Source organism: Seriola lalandi, unplaced genomic scaffold, assembly GCF_002814215.2.
Source record: "Seriola lalandi dorsalis isolate HSWRI2012SDOR001 ecotype SW California unplaced genomic scaffold, Sedor1 jcf7180002054544, whole genome shotgun sequence".
Classification (NCBI taxonomy): domain Eukaryota; kingdom Metazoa; phylum Chordata; class Actinopteri; order Carangiformes; family Carangidae; genus Seriola; species Seriola lalandi.
This window is the reverse complement of record NW_019525097.1, coordinates 5,156,410-5,174,165: the sequence shown is the minus strand read 5'-3', so window position 1 is coordinate 5,174,165 and position 17,756 is coordinate 5,156,410. Positions and strand designations below refer to the sequence as shown.

The 17,756-nt window shown below is 40.1% G+C and overlaps 1 protein-coding gene and 1 long non-coding RNA gene across 2 annotated transcripts in view; one reads left to right on the top strand and one right to left on the bottom strand.

Annotated features, from left to right (window-relative positions):
- The window catches only part of kcnk3a (potassium channel, subfamily K, member 3a), a 29,906-nt gene extending 22,784 nt beyond the window's left edge, over nucleotides 1-7,122 (top strand). The window contains exon 2 of the mRNA XM_023414989.2: nucleotides 4,200-7,122. Coding sequence (XP_023270757.1) covers nucleotides 4,200-5,119 — 920 coding nt within the window. The 3' untranslated portion in view covers nucleotides 5,120-7,122. The remainder of the gene's footprint in view (nucleotides 1-4,199) is intronic.
- An 8,718-nt stretch (nucleotides 7,123-15,840) lies between these two features.
- The window catches only part of LOC147818644 (uncharacterized), a 7,493-nt gene continuing 5,577 nt past the window's right edge, over nucleotides 15,841-17,756 (bottom strand). Inside the window, exon 2 of the long non-coding RNA XR_015437786.1 lies at nucleotides 15,841-16,154. This is a non-coding gene — a long non-coding RNA (uncharacterized LOC147818644). The remainder of the gene's footprint in view (nucleotides 16,155-17,756) is intronic.

The following is a 17,756-nucleotide window of genomic DNA, read 5'->3' as shown; positions in this document are numbered from 1 at the left end:
AGTTTTGCCTAATAAGTCTTTTAAAGGCTCTTATCGCCTTTCAATGGTATGCAATTTTCATATTTTCTTTCACATGATAATTACAGAAATTAGGTTATGAGACAATCAGCCTCGGGTTGCCGCAAAGTCTTTGATACTGCTTTTATATGTTGCAACAATCCTTACACAAATTGACAATCTGAGCTAATTTTAGAGGGAATTACTGTTTCCTCAAGAAAAAGCTGATAGCCTGTAATTTCCCAGATGTCTCCTCTCTGTTTTTCCCTGTCTATCCATGAAATATGTGCAAATAGTTGCAGCCATTCCTACATAATGACACTACTATTTTGAAGCCAAACATGTTCAATATTAATGCTTCAGCCTCAGACAGCCGGGGCGAGAGTCTGGGGTTGTTCAGACGTCAATCAAACCTCTGCGGTCCATTGTTTTTTTCACCTTTCATTGCGATGAGGCTGCACTTTTCCCTCTGCTAGTGGCAATGACTGTAATCCATGTAAACACAGTGAGCGGCCCTTGTGGCTTTTTCCTGCGTGCCAAGACAAGCCGTGGAGACGTCCTGTCTCATGATAACTTTGTCACTGTTGGGGGGAGAAGTTTGGGGAGGATGGGGGGGGGGTGAGCTTGTCATGTGGGCCTCTATCCACTCTCTCACACAGCGGCAGGACTGCTGGCCTTGTCGCCTCCGGCCCCTGCGTCTGCTGTTGACGAGCGCCGCTGTCGCTCCGGTCGTCCCCACGTCTCAATAAGCCGCTCCCTGCTGCTGACAGCTCCTGACAGGCCTGCAGCTCAGCCTCTGTGCTCACCTGAACACACTGTCCCGCTGACCCCACAGAAAATGGTTAATAACTGCATTTTACCTTTTTTACTCACAGGTGTAGAGCTGCTTCTTTGAGCGAGACTCTGTAACATTTAAGGAGGAGATAACACAATCTGCCTTTAATAGTGTAAACGTTTGCTCCGACAACCTTACTTGGTCTAGTTTGACCAGAGGCTTAGAGTTCAATAATGTTAGCAAAAATCAGTCATATATTGCTGTTCAGCTGACATGACAGTCAGTCTGCTGGCCGTCTTAATCTTAACCATTGTGCCATGTTTTAGTGTGTCAGATAAATTCATATTTACAGTGCTTCTGTTCTCAGACCTTCGTCAAGTAAACTTCATATAGACTCTGGTTTGTTTATATGAGGTTTAACTGATGAAGATGATGATTTTTCCAGTCATAGTTTTGGATGCAACACAATTGATGTGACTGGCAAAAGGAGTAGACCTTAGGCTTCCCCAAAACAACACGGTCGCACCTTGACCAAAATGTATCCTCACATTAACCATACTAACTTAAACTAATGTATGATAAAACAGGGGTGATGATTATTTTGTAGCTTTTAGATGAAACAGCAAATTTGTAGTTAACGGTATAAAAAAACAGCAAGGCTGTAACTTTCATACCAGTAAGATTATTGTTTGATTGGCTATGGATGAATGAGACTTTTATGTTGGACCAAACATATAGTGCTTAATGCACTGAGGGTCAATTCTGGGAATGCTGCCACTGAAGTTTCTTTGAGGTTGAATCTTTTGAGAGGCAAATGACAAAGAACAACATATCCAGATGCTGAAAATGTGTTTTCATTTCCTAATAGTATTTCTGTTGGATTATAGTCAGAAGAAAATACTTATGCAAGGTTGAAGAAAATGCGGTTTAAGACTGTAGTATTTTCCTAAGCAGTGCTTGAAGGGAGTGTGATAAATGATTAAAAATGTAGCAAAGAACCACAACCGCATCAATATTCACAGACCTGGGCTGAAATGTGGCTGGACTGACTGACCATATAGTCTTATGCATTTTTGATGAGCAGAATCCACTGGAGAGAAAGCAGCTGGTAGTCAGTCATAATAAAGGTCAGGAGGTACTTGACTGGTTTGTGTTGTAAGAATTGGACAAATTGTCCACTGCAGTGATTTTCAACAAAGGGTAGTTGTAGCAGTTGCAGCTGGTGGGGGGGATTATGGAGTAGCTCAAGTAGAAAAGATAGGAATTACAATCAAGACCTATCTATCTATCTATCTATCTATCTATCTCGTTGAAACAATTAATAATGGACAAATAGAAGTATACACTATGTTTTGAATATTTTCATTTTATCTCGCTGTCAAACATCCAAACATCCCATTCCTTTGGCACTACATTTTCTCAACTGTTGAACTAATGTATCCCTCCGCACAAGCGCACCTACAGAGTGCACTATATTACTCTGCAGATCACTAATCTTTATATTCTTTTATTTGCCCTTTCTTCCACAAACAACTCCACCAGCTGATCTGCGGTGCAATGCAGTGCGCGGCGTAGGCATACGGTAGTGCAGCGGTTCACAAACTGTAGTGCCAGAGGAAGGGAAGATAAAGTGCAGAAAACAGTGTATAAATGTAGCGTACATTTAAACTGATGATTGCTTTTTGTCAGTGGGCATTTTTTTAGAGCGACTAAAGCACATTTTTACGGATGGCCCCGTCCACAGCAGCACGCCGCTCAGGTTCTGTGCCGGTGCTCCTGGCTGCCTCTCCAAACTGATATGGTGTCGATCAGAATGTCCTGCAGTTAATACACTGACTATAGATAAGTATCTCACACAGCCCCGCGTCAAAACACTCAAGCAATAAGACAAAGGGGTGCTCGAATTCATCTGGCAGAGTTGTGGGGATAGGCCACATCAGACAAAAAAGGTTTAGGAGGCACCAGATCCTGAAGGTCATGTTTAAGGTCATCATTTGGCTGGAGAATCAGTCTCTCTGGTAAAATGGACTGCATATAGTAAACCGACCACTAATCAGAACAGGGTACTCGTCAGTCATGTCTCTGTCGTTAGAAAATGGGATCAATTTCTTTGTTGGGATGAAACAAAAATGCTAACACGAGGCAAACTGTCTCTGTGCGCGGGGAACGGGTCATGTTTTTCCTTCCACAAATAGATACATCAATTGTAATGGCTGTCATTTTGGCGGCACAACTGGGAAAGCTTTAAACAGATTTGGCACCAGACAGACAGATGGCTCAACCGCACGGATCAGTGTGACAATAAAACCAGAGCCCAAAGAATCGAATCAACCCCCAGAGTAATTACATTCTAACTATTGGTCTACCTTTTCCATTTGCTGATGCCATTGTTATCAGGGACGTCATCTCTCAGCTCCTGTGTGCAACAGGTCCACTTGTGGAGAATTTATTTCGTGGCTGTAATGATGTTGCATGCGAGGGCCTCGTATCCTCCGGGACAATAAGAGTGAGAAGAGGATGAAATGAGACAAAAGGTTGACACTTAACCTGAAATATGCCGGAAGGAAGATCAAATCCATCCTGAAATTCATGAGCTCTACGCTGCGAGTGCATACAGAAACCCTCTGTGAGTCATGCCATATCTGAAACTGGCTGGTGGTGATCACTCGACTATATTCTCCAAAGGGCCATTTCAGTAAACGCACACGTCACTGACGATATGTTTATACGGCGAGTGTTTTATCAGCCATTATCTGTTTTATGGGGAATACATGAAAGGAAAATCCTCCTCTAAACTTTGACATGACATGCTCTGTGCCATGAAGTTGACTAATTAACTAATTAGTTTCACCGGGAATTTTTATTCTAGTTCTATTCTTGTTTTTGGGCTTTTCAAAAGGCTCAGCAGAGTGCACACAAACTGCACTGCTCTTTTTCGCTATTAGGCTGTAGGGGTCTTATGATCCAAGGATTCAAAGGACTGCAGGATAAAGAGCGTTTTTATTACACAAACAAAATAAGGACCAACAATTGCAACCGACCCAATGGTGTCCTGTTTATTTGATCTGGAAAAACGTAGAGGACTAATTAGGTGCAAATGTACTCATTAGCTGAAGCCACTCCACTGAGCGATTGGGTCAATGAATTATTCAAGCTTTCTCTCCCATACACGACATCAATACTTGGCCATTCCTGCCACACTGCTGTGCATTCTCATCTCCAATTGCATTCTGCCGCCGTGAAATGAAGAGTCTTTGAATTTATCAGAAGTGCTGCTCAAAGAATACAAATCATTTATATCTGTCTGCTCCAGGTTTGACGATCTTCCCAGCCCGCAGGCTTCTCCTCTCAGACCCCTGTCCTCTGCACTGTGGATTTAATTAGTTCTGCCCCAGTAACGCTGCTCCTTTCTCCTTCTTTCCCTCAGGATATGGCCACGCAGCCCCCAGCACAGATGGAGGGAAGGTGTTCTGTATGCTCTACGCCCTCCTGGGCATCCCTCTCACCTTGGTCATGTTCCAGAGCGTAGGTGAGCGGATCAACACCTTTGTCAGGTACCTGCTCCACCGCCTGAAGAAGTGCCTTGGCATGAGGCACACTGAGGTCTCCATGGTCAACATGGTGACCATTGGTTTCATATCCTGCATGAGCACGCTGTGCGTAGGGGCGCTGGCCTTCTCCCACTTTGAGGGATGGAGCTTCTTTCATGCCTACTACTACTGCTTCATCACGCTCACCACCATCGGCTTCGGGGACTATGTGGCGCTGCAGAACGATCACGCTCTGCAGAACAAGCCGGAGTACGTGGCCTTCAGCTTCATCTACATCCTGACGGGTCTGGCTGTGATCGGAGCCTTCCTCAACTTAGCAGTGCTGCGCTTCATGACCATGAACGCTGAGGACGAGAAGAGGGATGCAGAGCAGAGGGCTCTCCTCGCTCATAACGGTCAGGCAGGCGGGCACATTAACTGCTCCGTGGACCCGGCCTCCTCCTCCTCCACGCCGTCCGGTTGTGGCGGAGGGAGCGCAGTCGGAGGCAGCGGCGGAGGCGCAGCGAGCCGAGGTCTACGCAACGTTTACGCTGAGGTGCTCCACTTCCAGTCCATGTGCTCCTGCCTTTGGTACAAGAGTAGAGAGAAACTGCAATACTCCATACCCATGATCATCTCACGTGACCTCTCCACCTCGGACACCTACATGGAGCAGGGAGAGGCTTTTTCCAACCCCCTCCACTCTAATGGCTGTGTGTGCAGCCTGCAGCGTCACTCGGGCATCAGCTCGGTTTCCACGGGCCTGCACAGCATCAACACCTACAGAAGACTCAATAAACGCAGAAGCTCCATTTGAACCAGGAGACATCACGACTTTAAGGTCAAGTCCCACTAATGTCCATGTGGAGAGGGAGGCCCCTCCTACTGTGGTACTAGATTAGCCGTGGACATCAGGGAACACAACTCCAGTCCTAAAGGAACGCAGTACTCCTGATGTTTGCTTCTTTCTGGCACTGAAGAGCCTGGTGCTGCAGTCTCCAGGCTCCAGCCATGTATTTAACTTCCATTAGCTGAGCACAAACCATTTAGGACTAACATTGTTACCGATGCCACTGAGAAATAATGCTAATGGTTGTTCAAGAAGCATTCGTTACACAAACTCTGAAGCTGTTTCTGTTGGAAGACAGGGAGAAAGAAAAACGTGCAGTTCTCTCTGCACCTCTGAATTCTAATATTAAAAATCATAGTATTGAATTCAGCTGTTTTTTTGATCGTAAGACAGAATTAAATGTTCTAATATGAAAAGGGACAAAATACACTGTGAGACATGTTTTTAAGAGGGAGATTGGGGGTGTATTAACTGTATATAATCCCCCGCTAAGAAATATTTTATTGAATGATCTTCAATACACTTTTTTCAAAAAAAGACTTTCCAGAAGGAATCTTGGGTTGTAAGTATTATACTCACTTCAAAATGTGTATATATTTGGACACTTCATTAGTAGGTGTTATTGAGGGAAAGCCTATTTTTTCAGTGAAAGTTTTCAGAAAATAATCTCAGTGTCTTCTCCTGTGTGTCTGTAACTAAGAGTTTGTGTTCAAGCCAAACTGTCTGATCTGCTTCGTGTGTTTTCCTTCCATTAGTAGAAGAATCACATTACAGGCATTTCAGAATAAGCAATGAGAACAAGCAGGTTCTGGCTTAAATCTCTTGCTCAAGAAGGGGACACTCGCTGGCTGTTGCAGGGAGTGAAACCCTGTGACGGTGTCTCTAACCACTAAGCCTCCCTGCTGCTCCTTTCAGACTTTACTTTATTTTGTACAAATCTTTTCTCTTTTTTTTTTTTTCATTGTTTCTTCCTGTGCATCAAACTGTTTTATGTACTTGTTGCTTGTCATATGTTTTCATATAGCACAACTATATTCTGATCTGTTTAACTTAGAGCATGTAAGCTCACTTTGTGCATAATAGAAAGTCATATCTTATTCACTGCTGCACCTTAGAGACTGTTGTATATGCTTTAGGACACTGGAACTCAGTGCACTATTCTATTTTATTTTTTTAATGGAATCACTTTATGTTTTAGTTATGGAAATGATACGCCCTGATTAATTTTCGCTTCTGTTGTTATAGTCTGTCATATTTGAATTAATACTCTGTGTTGTGGATGATTCAGAATAATTGCAGTACACCTCACTTTAAAAAAGAAAATGGCCTCAGAGTTTGCACCTCATGCACTTATAGGGGGTATTTGCTCCAACCCCAGAAAACACACTTGATTCAGCCAACTGAGGTCTTTATGCAGTGTTTATTTTGTTTTATGTTGTAGTCCTCTAAAGGAGTATTCTTACATAATCATTATTTTTTTTAAGTTTACTTTACAATGTCTCAATATGTTAGTCATATCACATTAATTTCACTTACATTTTCATCTTTTTTTTTTCTACTGGAACCTTCTTATTAACTGCAATATGCCTGTTAATGTTGTCCAGCATTTCTCAATAAGTGACGGAGGGGCTGTGGTCGGCTATGTGCGTGGCTACACATTTAAAGTTTTTTTTTTTTTTTTTTTCTTTAACAATAATAAAATATGGTTTAATTTAAAACAATAGTTCATTTGAGTGTTGGCTGAATTAATAAATTTGTTCATGTTATTTTCTGGTAAAATATATGTTTATGTGTTATTTTTTATTAGTTCATTCCTCACAGGTATAGCATGCAGTATGCTTTAGCTGTTTGATTGTCAGGTTTATCTAGACCTGCAGAAAAACCTGAGAAATCACGGCACAGCAAAATCACTCACAAGATGAATGGATAATTTTGCATTATGTAATTTCACTGTAATTTAAATAGAAGCACATGAATGTAGTAATGGTTTTACGGGTGCCCTTTAGTTTATATTGTGCACTTGCACGACGACACAATTGCACAGACGGCTCTGTTCACGTCTGCCTTTTCATATCAGTGATCTAGTTGGTGGCAAAGAAACGTAACAATGGCAGAAGAAAAACAACATGGATGGAAACAAGGCAGGGTTTAAAATGTATTCAAAAATTTGTTCCACCTCAAGGATATAGGCTCAGTGTGTTTTGGCAAGAAACTCTGAATGTAAACACAGTCTTTGCTTGTTTACAAGGAAAACTCTTAAGGGCACATATAAATAATTTCTCATTCTAACACTTCAGTCAATTTTTCTAAACGAATGAATGAATTAGTGGTTACATAATTGCTGCTTGTCTTGTTGCAGAGATATAAACAAAGAGCCCAGAATAATTTTTTTATTCATCTTGAGGAAAATCTGCTAAAAACACAAAGACATCAAATTATTCTGCCTTGAGAATAATTAATAATTAATAGTTCATGCTGTTATTACAGAAAAAGGTGTTTCATGTTAGTGATAGTACATGAACTGTGTCTCGCTCTCCTCTGGCTTCAGCATTACGGACCATCTGTGGTCTGTCTGCAAACACACTTGAAAATAACTGACGGAAAAACTAGAATTCAGCCAAAGTTAAAACAAGACGAGATTGTCATTAGTGGCACAGCAGAGACACTGTAGCACGTAGTGTGTGTGTGGTCTCTGGCTGCTGTTGTTATACTGCGTCTGTATAATGTTGTATAGATTACAGGTGAAGTGAGCGTTCCTGGTCCTTTATACCATCAGGGAATTAATGTTGGACAAACTGAGTTTTCCTTCAACAGTCACAAGCCATTCATGTTGTTGAAATTTGTTGCTCTGGTGAATTCAACAATTCATTTTCACAAACCAATGAAATAATATTTTTAATTTCAATGCTGCAGAATTTCTTAATAAAAACGTGCATTTTCATCACACTTTCCAGCAAATCTATTATGTTAAGATATGAATAGTCATATCTTCAGGAAACAGATATTTTGGCCCTTGTTTTATCCAGGGAGTCATCACTTTGTCGACTTAATATTAATATTATTCTGCAAGAAATGTTTCTTTGATTTCTACAGCCTGTTTTCACTCGGTTTTGGTTTTATGCATCTGTAAACCACAGGAAACAGCTTTTTAATTTATAAAACATTCTGCATAAATAAATTAATAAATGAATGAATAAACCTAATTTTATGGGGTGAAATACACACATACCATGTGACCTGGCCTGTTCCGACGTTGATGCCACAAATCTTTGGATTCATATTCGACTGTGTCACCACTGCTCTCATCACAGCAAACTTTTCACCCAGGCCTCGATGCCTCGTTACGTAACCAAAGTTAGGATGAGGTGACTCTGTAAGTTTACTCACCCTTTTATTATATTTATTACGTAACTGTCACAGTCGCACCTTTATAGCTGCAAACCATGAACTCTTCCGCTCCACTTCCAAGGAGAAAGTTCCCAGACTATCAGCTGAGATCCCAGTGTCCTTCAGTGCATTTCATCACTCTGCGAGGCTTGACCTGTAGCAGCACCCCACAGTTCAGCAACTACACAGCATTTCACTACAGCTCATCTTTAGCTTCACATCATCTGTCTCTCTGATTTATATGACCGCCACATGCACAAAGAAACACACACAATCCATGTGTGCGGGGAGGAGCAGCAATCTCCAGAAGTATAGAAATTTTCTTAAACTTAAGACTCAAGAAATATACAGTAATGATATGATTTATGCAAGAACGTGAGAGTGTAACTGATACATGGAATCAGTAAGATGAGGAGTTGATATCTGTGGTGGAGAACTTGATTAGCTTTGTTAATAACCTGCAGGATATTTTGGGCATTTGTGGCTCAGAAGGTAGAGAGAGGGTTGCCTGCTATTTGGAAGGTTGGTGGTTCAATTCCCAGCATCTCCAGTGTATGTAGAGGTCTCCTTAGGCAAAATACTGAACACCATATTGCCCCCAAAGTATGTGGTGTATGAGTGTATGTGTGAATATGGGAGAACGTGACTTGAAGTGTAAAAGCGCTTTAGAAATGCAGTTGATTTACTTTTTTTTTTTCTTAGGTTGGATGATTATGTATTGCAGACACGATACTGATGATGGAGTTCCTCATGGAAGCATTCTTGGCCCTTCTCTACTTCACTACTCTTTCGGTTACAAAGATATAGAATGATTTTGTTTTTTCTACAACAACACAATACACTTTAAATTATATAGGTTACTGTAAATTGTCACAGAATAGCTAGCACAGGTACTAGGGAATTTGATCACCACCAGCTGTCACAGCTACTGACCAGGATTTTGGACATCCTCCATAATGCAAGGTTTTTAACTAGCCTCCAAAAGGGTCTGTAAAAATTTCTATTTTCTCACTATTTCATCATAATTATAGTGGTTAAACTACCATTTGTATATTTTTGGCCTAAAACGTTCAGTTTTAATAATGTAGACACAAAATATAAACAGGCTCAAAAAGCTAACAATGTGTAATCTTTGTGTAACTCACTGTAAACTACTACACCTTCCCCAAATGTCCTGAAGCAACACTGAGGACGTCCTGTCCTCTGTGTCCTCCATACAGCCGTGATCATAATTTTTGTCTGTTTATTAAACCTCCGATGCACTCACTTCTTTAGTTCTGTGCCATTTAGCTGAGTGTTGCAATCCCATTGCAATGGTTCTGAAACTGTCAATATCAGCCCTGGTGAGTGCTTCTTTAGGACTGTGAATGTAACCTAACAAACTACAGAAAACAACAGCAGAAAAAAAGCAAGGACTTGTGAGTTTTAGGACACAAATGACATCTGACAGGCTGCAGTTCTTCATGCTTGAATGGCCAAGCATTACAAAATGAACTGAGGAGAAATCCAATCCGAAGGGAGGCTTAGATTAAACCATTTCTGCCGTCTTCTCAACTTTTATCACCACCAGAAAATGATGACATATTAATACAAATTAGAAAGACATATATGTGTGTGTTTTCTTATGTAAGGCTTTTCCTTACTTCAGATAAAAATAAAGCTTTTTTGAAGTGACAGATGAGTAAAAAATAATATGCAAGTCCATGTTGACTAAATGTTTTCCAGTGATTACAGAGTATCGTCACAGTATGTGGAGCACTCTCGGCTGCAACACATCATTCTCAAAAAAACATTTCTATCAACAAGAAACCAGCTGGAAATGGTCTTCTTAAAGTGGAAAATCCATACGACACTGAGTAATCAGCATGCTGTCAAATCAAGCCATTGATTTCGAGAGAAGGAGGAACATAAGTGTCTGTAAATTAACAAGGAGGCTAAAAGGGGCGGGCAGGAGAAGAAACACTACACTCCTCATAAACGGAGGCCATTCTGTCTTCAAAACATCTGAGGTATTTGTGCTTGGAAATGTGTGAATTGTCACTATTTAAAGGAAATGTCCAACAACCAACATTTACAAACACATAATTCCACATTTCCCCTCTTTCATTTTCCTCATGCTTTTTCCTGTTACTCTCTCATCTCCTAAGATTATACTGTCATTATTCCACAGAATAATCTCTGGATGAGGTCCTTTTCAGAGGTAGCAGAGCATATTCACAGGAATAAATGAAAGTGGAGAGGACGACGGTGGTTGTTTAGTGGGCGATGGGTTTCTAATCTTTCCACAGCCTCCACCTCTGAACGTCCAGTATTCAGTTCCTCTCACATCTCAGTCCCGTTGCACTGAATTAAGCCAACTCATTTTTCACAGGAAGCTGAAAATACGCCTGTCTGCCAGGACCTTTATCTCACGAGCAGAGAATGCCATTAATGGCCTGCTCCACTCTGTGCTGTTAATCACATAGAGAGGAAATGTCTTTTTATGTGCTGAAAACCACCTCCCCTGAAGAAGGCACCAAGAGGTTTGTGTGTTTTCTAAGTGACATGTCAAAATTACAAATTGCATGCTTTCCTGTCTTGTTTTTTTCTTGTCAGTCAGTGTGTGGTATTTGATCTTTCCAGCACCCAACCACTTTATTTGCTTTCTTGGGATTGACAGCAAAGAAACACTTAAATGTCAAACTAATTGTTGTCACTCAGGAAAAAAAAAAGAAAAGAAAAATCAGCGAGATGACAGCCATCAAACAAACCCGCATGTCAATCCCCATCTTTGAAATGGGAATTTCTCTGTCTGTGTGTCTTCCTGTGTTTATATTATTTCTCGCTGGCTTGTAAGATTTTTTTTTTGTTCTATTCTTCTTGTTGTACTTTCGTTTCTCACATAAACATTGCAACTTTTATGAGCAATTGCATAAACCAGTTCAAAAGTACAAAAGAGAGGCACAATATGTCTGAGGAGCTTCTTATCTTATTAAAATATGATTGTTGACATGTTTCAAGCAGAGCCCTTCATGGTTCACTCAGAGTGTGAGCCAGCTTCTTTTATTTGACATAATATAAATCATGCAGGACAAATAGTATCGACTAATGCACAGATGTTTTTTTATTTATTTATTTGAGTTAGAAGATTCATTCTTGACCTTAGAAACAGCAGCAACAGCACAAGCTCATACTGTTATCAAATCCAATACTTAGCTCTCATGACAACACCTTAACCATCTCCACGGCAAGTGAGAAAAACCATCCACTGAGGAAGGCCGAAAGATGTGGTTGAAATCTTTGGAAACAATGAGTAAGTTGGACCTTGTGTCAAGACTTTATTGAATTTATTAAAGTCTGTTTTTCTCTTCTGTATTAAAGGAATACTTTTTTGGGAAACACAAGTATTTGTTTTCTTGAGAATAGTTAGACAGGAAGATTGATATCACTATCATGTTTGTACTCTATGTGAAACTACAGCCAACAGCTGGTTAGCTAAGCTTAGCTTAGCTTAGCTTAGCTTAAAGACTGGAAAGCTCTGTCCAAAGGTAACACATTCTGCCGACTATAACACCTATGAAGTTCACTAATTACCATGTTATATCTCTTTGTTTAATCTGTACACAAACCAAAGCGCAAAAAAAAAAAAAAAAAAAAAAAAAAAAAGGCATTGCTTTATGGGAGTTATGTCCCAGACAATTTCCTGGCTGAGCCCACTGACTTCAAATGAGATAAAATGTCTGAATTACTGAGCTTCAGAAGTGACGGATAGATAAGAGTTTGTTACCTTTGGAAAGAGCCAGGCTAGCTGCTTCCTCCAGGATCCAGTCTCTATGCTAAGATAAGCCAAACAGCTGATGACTATAGCTTCATATTTATATTACAAGTAGCAAAAATTTACCAAAATGTTGAACTATTGCTTTAACTAAAGTTGAATTGTTTATTTTGCAGTGTTTAGCCACGATAGCAGGGTTAGCTTTACTGTTCTAATCTAGCTTTAGGCTGTTTAGTATTACCAGCTGACAGCAGGCTCGGCCCATTGGCTGATGTTGGCATTGTTATAACATTTTAATGATGAACAGATGTTGATACAACACCAACTTTCATTAACCCTAAAAACTTATATATAGATATAAATAAAGCTAAATCAGAATTGTAACAATGTACACAAACAGCCAGCATGGCTCCCTGTATCCGGTGGAAGAATATCAGTTTCCAAAGCTGCTCTAATGTGATGTTTCACTGTCACACACAGCAGTACAGTATATGCGCTGTGATCTCACTGAACGTTTGCTTTCTCAACGAAAAAAAAAAGCTCCTTACCTTGCGTTCTTTGTCTGTCTGTCTGTCTGTCTGTCTGTCTGTCTGTCTGTCCTTGAATTTCAGCTTTATTCATTTCAGACTGCATCAGTGACAAGAGATAAAAAATTTCAAAAAATTTAATCCAATACCAGAGTGATAAAAAAATGTATATATAATATCTAAAATATAAAAAAAAAAATAACAGAAAAATAACAGAATGCAAAAACATTCAGCCACATTCAGTACCTTAAATCAATATATAACAATATAAGATCAAGAGATAGGGTGTTTTACAGTAAGACAAAAATAAGACAAAATTTTCAAACCTATCTCTCAGTGGGGATAATTTCCCTCCTCATTTGGTGACATTTAAAGACCAAGACTTCAGAAAGCTTGGCAGTGTTTTCAGATTCTCCCCCTAACACCTGGAGCTTTTCTCTCTGTCAGCAGATGAAATGTTGGCAGTGTCGTCATAACGGCAGGTATGGTGTTCATGAAACTTTGACTTCCTCATTCTCTCATCTTATCTCTCATTCAACTCTGATTTCCTGCTTTTTATGTCGCTGGTGGAATGTGAAAGCAATCAGGATGAATCAATGCGCAGATTCTTCACATGTTTTGTAAAACAGTGTGTATGCGTTGAGCGTTGAGCTTTTTCCATCTTCATTTTACACCTAAATCAACTGGACACGCTGGTTCAGAGCAGCTGGCTTCCACCTTTGAGATCGGCTGTAATGTGATTACTTTAACTGATGTCAAGAGAAAATGGCATCCAGCAACAGGGATGCTGGGGAGGGTCTCATCTTATGTGATGGTCTGACATTAGTGGTGTTACATAACTGTGACCTCCAGCTCTGCTGCCATCGGCTCTGGTATAGTCCCCCACCGCCACCACCACTAACCTCCCATATCTTCTGTAATCATTCTGCATGCCTGGCTTCAGACACAAGTCTAGCTTTGTGACCAAACAAACAAGCTGTTGTCACTCGCAGAGATGTTGTCCTGATCAGTTGATGCCGTCAGCTGAGACGAGAACAAGCATGAACACCAGCCAGAGCGAGAGCGCACAGAATCAGACCGAGGGCTCTGTTACTGATTTCACTACAGACACTGATGTGATGTAGAGAAGATATAAACCTGGGGCAACTTTGATCTCCAGTCTGACCAACATAAAGCTGCCACTATTATAAGGAAGTACATTTTATTTTTGTAGGAGTTGGTGTTAGCTTAGCTTAGCATAAAGGCTGGGCGCTGTCTGACGGTAACAAATTCAGCTCAATAGCACCAAGAAATCTGACTAATAAAAACATTATACCATGTCTTTCCAATCTATAAGGAAAAAAAAGGAGGGTGGAGAACCCAAAAGGCGGTCACAAGACAAATCTAAGAGGTGACAAGGTGATTAACTGGATAGAAAAGCAAATAAAAATATTTTTGTTGCAATAAATTGCATTTATTTTTTCAGACTTTCCTCTAATTTTTGCAATTATTCTCGTGAATAAGTGGATAATTTTATCTCTAAAATTATTTAAATAAAACGGCCTATGGTTGAACTAGTTATAACTGGTGGACATTGCTTAATTTTAAGGGGTCACAGGTCAAAAAGGTTGGGAAGCACTTCTTGAATACACATCATATACTCCTATACTTTCTGGATTTCTGGTAATGCATTGAATGAAGAGTTAAAATAGGAAGTCTGCCATAATATAGCAAACTAACGTATGAACTTTGTTTAATTTAATTGTTCAACATATTCTACTTATAAGACACAGCAATTAGTGACATTCACTGCTCCTAATAAGCTTTATTGAGACTTGTCGATGAAGCTAAATTTTATTTCAGGTATATTTTAAGTCCTGAAGAACCCCAAATCTCTGCAACTGCAAATTATTTAAATCAGTTAAAGTTTGGAAATGTGAACCGACTAGAGAACAACCAAATAAACTGTTAAAGGAGTGTGTGTGCTGCTGTTCTGCTCTCCTTTTCTCTCCATACTCTGCTCTCTTTTCTGCTTGTTCTATAATCTTTTATTTATACTGAACTGTGTTGTTTCTCTCTGTCTCTCTCTGTAAATGTGCTGCTGCCATCTCGGCCAAGTAAGGCATCCTTTGTCTCAACAGACCAAACCTGGTGAAGAAAAATGGAATAAATAGTGTACACGTAGAGGCCTACATGCAGAGTCCCATGTGAGGCTGTGCTGATTTAAGTGTCTGGTGTTAGGTCATCGGTGGGTCTGTGGTCAGAACAAACACACAACTAATGGGGTTTTTGCCAGGTTGATTTGATAGAGCAGCACTGCAAAGAGACAATCAAACGAAAGATTTATAGCCATCAAACATCAAAAAACACGCAGCTCCTGCATCAATGCAATTTCAGAGTATAGGTCTGTAGCAGAAGGCCTTGTGCTCATTTTAACCAGCCACTCTTACCTAAAGGAAATTATTCATTATCTCCTTTGAGATTTCTACCTTTAAAAAAAATTCAATGTCAGTGATCTTATCTCTTTCTTACCTATTCCTTCTGAGACTTTTTCTTTCTTCAATGTCACAGCACATCGAGTTCAAAACTGAAAAAGCAACACCCTCTTTTACAAGAGTAGACAGAGCTTCAGGGAGGATCTGTCACATGTCAGCCTCGGAACCTCATCTCTGCTTTGACAGCCAAAAAATAGTTCGTTGGGTTTTCTTTCCCATTGTTTCTTAACATCCTTGCCACATGTCTTAGATAGACACGTCTTAGATAGATTCAGGTGAGGAAAAAGACAACATGTTCATCTTGGAGACTTAACACCTAATACAGTAGCATGCAAACACATTGTACAAGGACAACAAAACCCTACGATCAATGCCAAGCTGAGCAACAGAAGCCAGAGCAACAGGGAATCCCTGCACAGACACAAGGTGCTATGTGCCGCGGTAGATGTCAAAGCTTCACAGTAAAATACTTGGATGCGTAAAGTCCAGTTTTTTCTCCTTACTTGCCTAAGGTGTGTGTAAATGATTGAAATAGGTATCACATCACAGCTTTCACAGCACAATTTCAATTGTGCCCTTTTAATCTAGAAGGAACCGCTGAGAGCCTTGGAAATGTTTCTGACTTCAACATGGATTAACGTCAAATCTGCAGTGCTGCTCCTGTGTCACTTGTGATTAGGTGTCCTCCAAGAAGATCTGCAGGAAATTTTGCCAGGCCCTCCGTACCCCCGCACACCCCCGCCATGTCGTGAAGCTCTTCGACGGTTAGATAATCAGCCGAGATATGAGCCGAAGTGATTGTTGTGAAATCCATACACACCGCTTGTGTAAGATCAACAACAAAGGACGTGGCGTGGATTCTGGACAGTGAAATGTAGAGGGATTAATGATTGATATAAATGTTAATAATAATCATATTGTAACTGTAATCAAAAACATAGTTATAATACAATATTTCTCAAAGGATAGGCACTTTTTTTACAAACATGTTGAATTAAAATTCAAAGACTCATACTCAACCCTGAGAATGAGACAAAGTACAAAAATGAATTCTGTAATTAAACTTGTTGTTTATTTGTTTATTTACATGGGACAATGTGCATTACAAATAGCGGGACAAAACTGCTGGGATAAGGTCAATTACTAATTTTGCACCCATAGTCCCATCACAACTGACAACTGATAAATCTCATTAAAAAAATGATTGTAGCAAAGCTGAAAAGAAGAACAAATAGAGAAACTGTATCATAGCACTTTGTCCTAACAATCTTAAAGGAGCTCTTTGGAAGTTTTGCTATTGCCACATAGCCAGCATTAGCATTAACGGCTGTTTACTTACCACTCTTGCCAATAGCTTCAGCCATTTGCAAGATGTTGTTGAGGGCTGAGTGGACACTTTGGTGACTCAGTATCGGAAAGTGACAAGATGGCTAACTGGTTAGCATGCTAACTTCAGTCGGAGAAAAGAAGTGACAGAAATAGAAGCAAAGCAAGAGGGTCGCTGTCCACTGCTGGAGACAGCTCTTGGCGAGTAAAGGAATGAAGTTGATGCTGAACGCCATGCAGCAATAGCAAAACTTATAGCTAAATAGCTCCTTTAAGAAAATAATACAGTCAAACAAGTATAAAACTTTAGAACTGAGTTAAAGTTTGCCTATGAAAATTCTGAATAATAAAATCATTTTAGCACTGCATTTCTCCATAGGTAGAATATCCCAATGATTTGCTGTGCTGTCATAGAAACAGCTGATTAAAATGCTATAATATCTGTATATGAATGATGCAACCTTCAATACCACTCTCCTGAGTACATTAATGTCAAATGGGCTCAGTGTGAATGAAAAGTGAATAATAAACAAGGAACGTGCAATCCGAAGGTAGATTTTCTTTTATGCCTGAAGAATACTTTACATTTCAATTCTCCTCCACCAAAATCTCTCAAGGGGATGGAGACTTAATAATTTTTTCTAACGCCACGTGTGTTTGATGGCCTCTTCAGGCCACGCGAGGACTGAAGAGAGCACCAGTTCCTGCTACTTGCACAATGAGCACCACTGGAGAGCGATTGTGTAACCAATGACAGCCCTCAGCGGCTGATGCATAATCACGACAACTGTCCTGGTGTGTTGCTGATACAGTAGATAATAGTTAGAGAGAAGACGAGCGGACAGGGAAGACAGTGGGTCACAGGTCAGGCATGTCTGCGTCAGAGGTTCTGTCATATTTTCATAAAGCACAACAAAGCATTTTATTAACATTTTGCGAAGCCAACAATAAAGTTACTGAATGAAATAAAAGGTCACAAGCTGCAGTTGAGAAAACACGCAATTAAGCAAGATTTTGTTTTAATTTAACATTGAGCACACTAGTTTCTGTTCTGTGTTTGCTGTAAAGAAGCAGTAATCCATCATTGCTTCTCCATAAAACAAAACTAAAATCTACCCAGTGCTGATCTTTGGAAG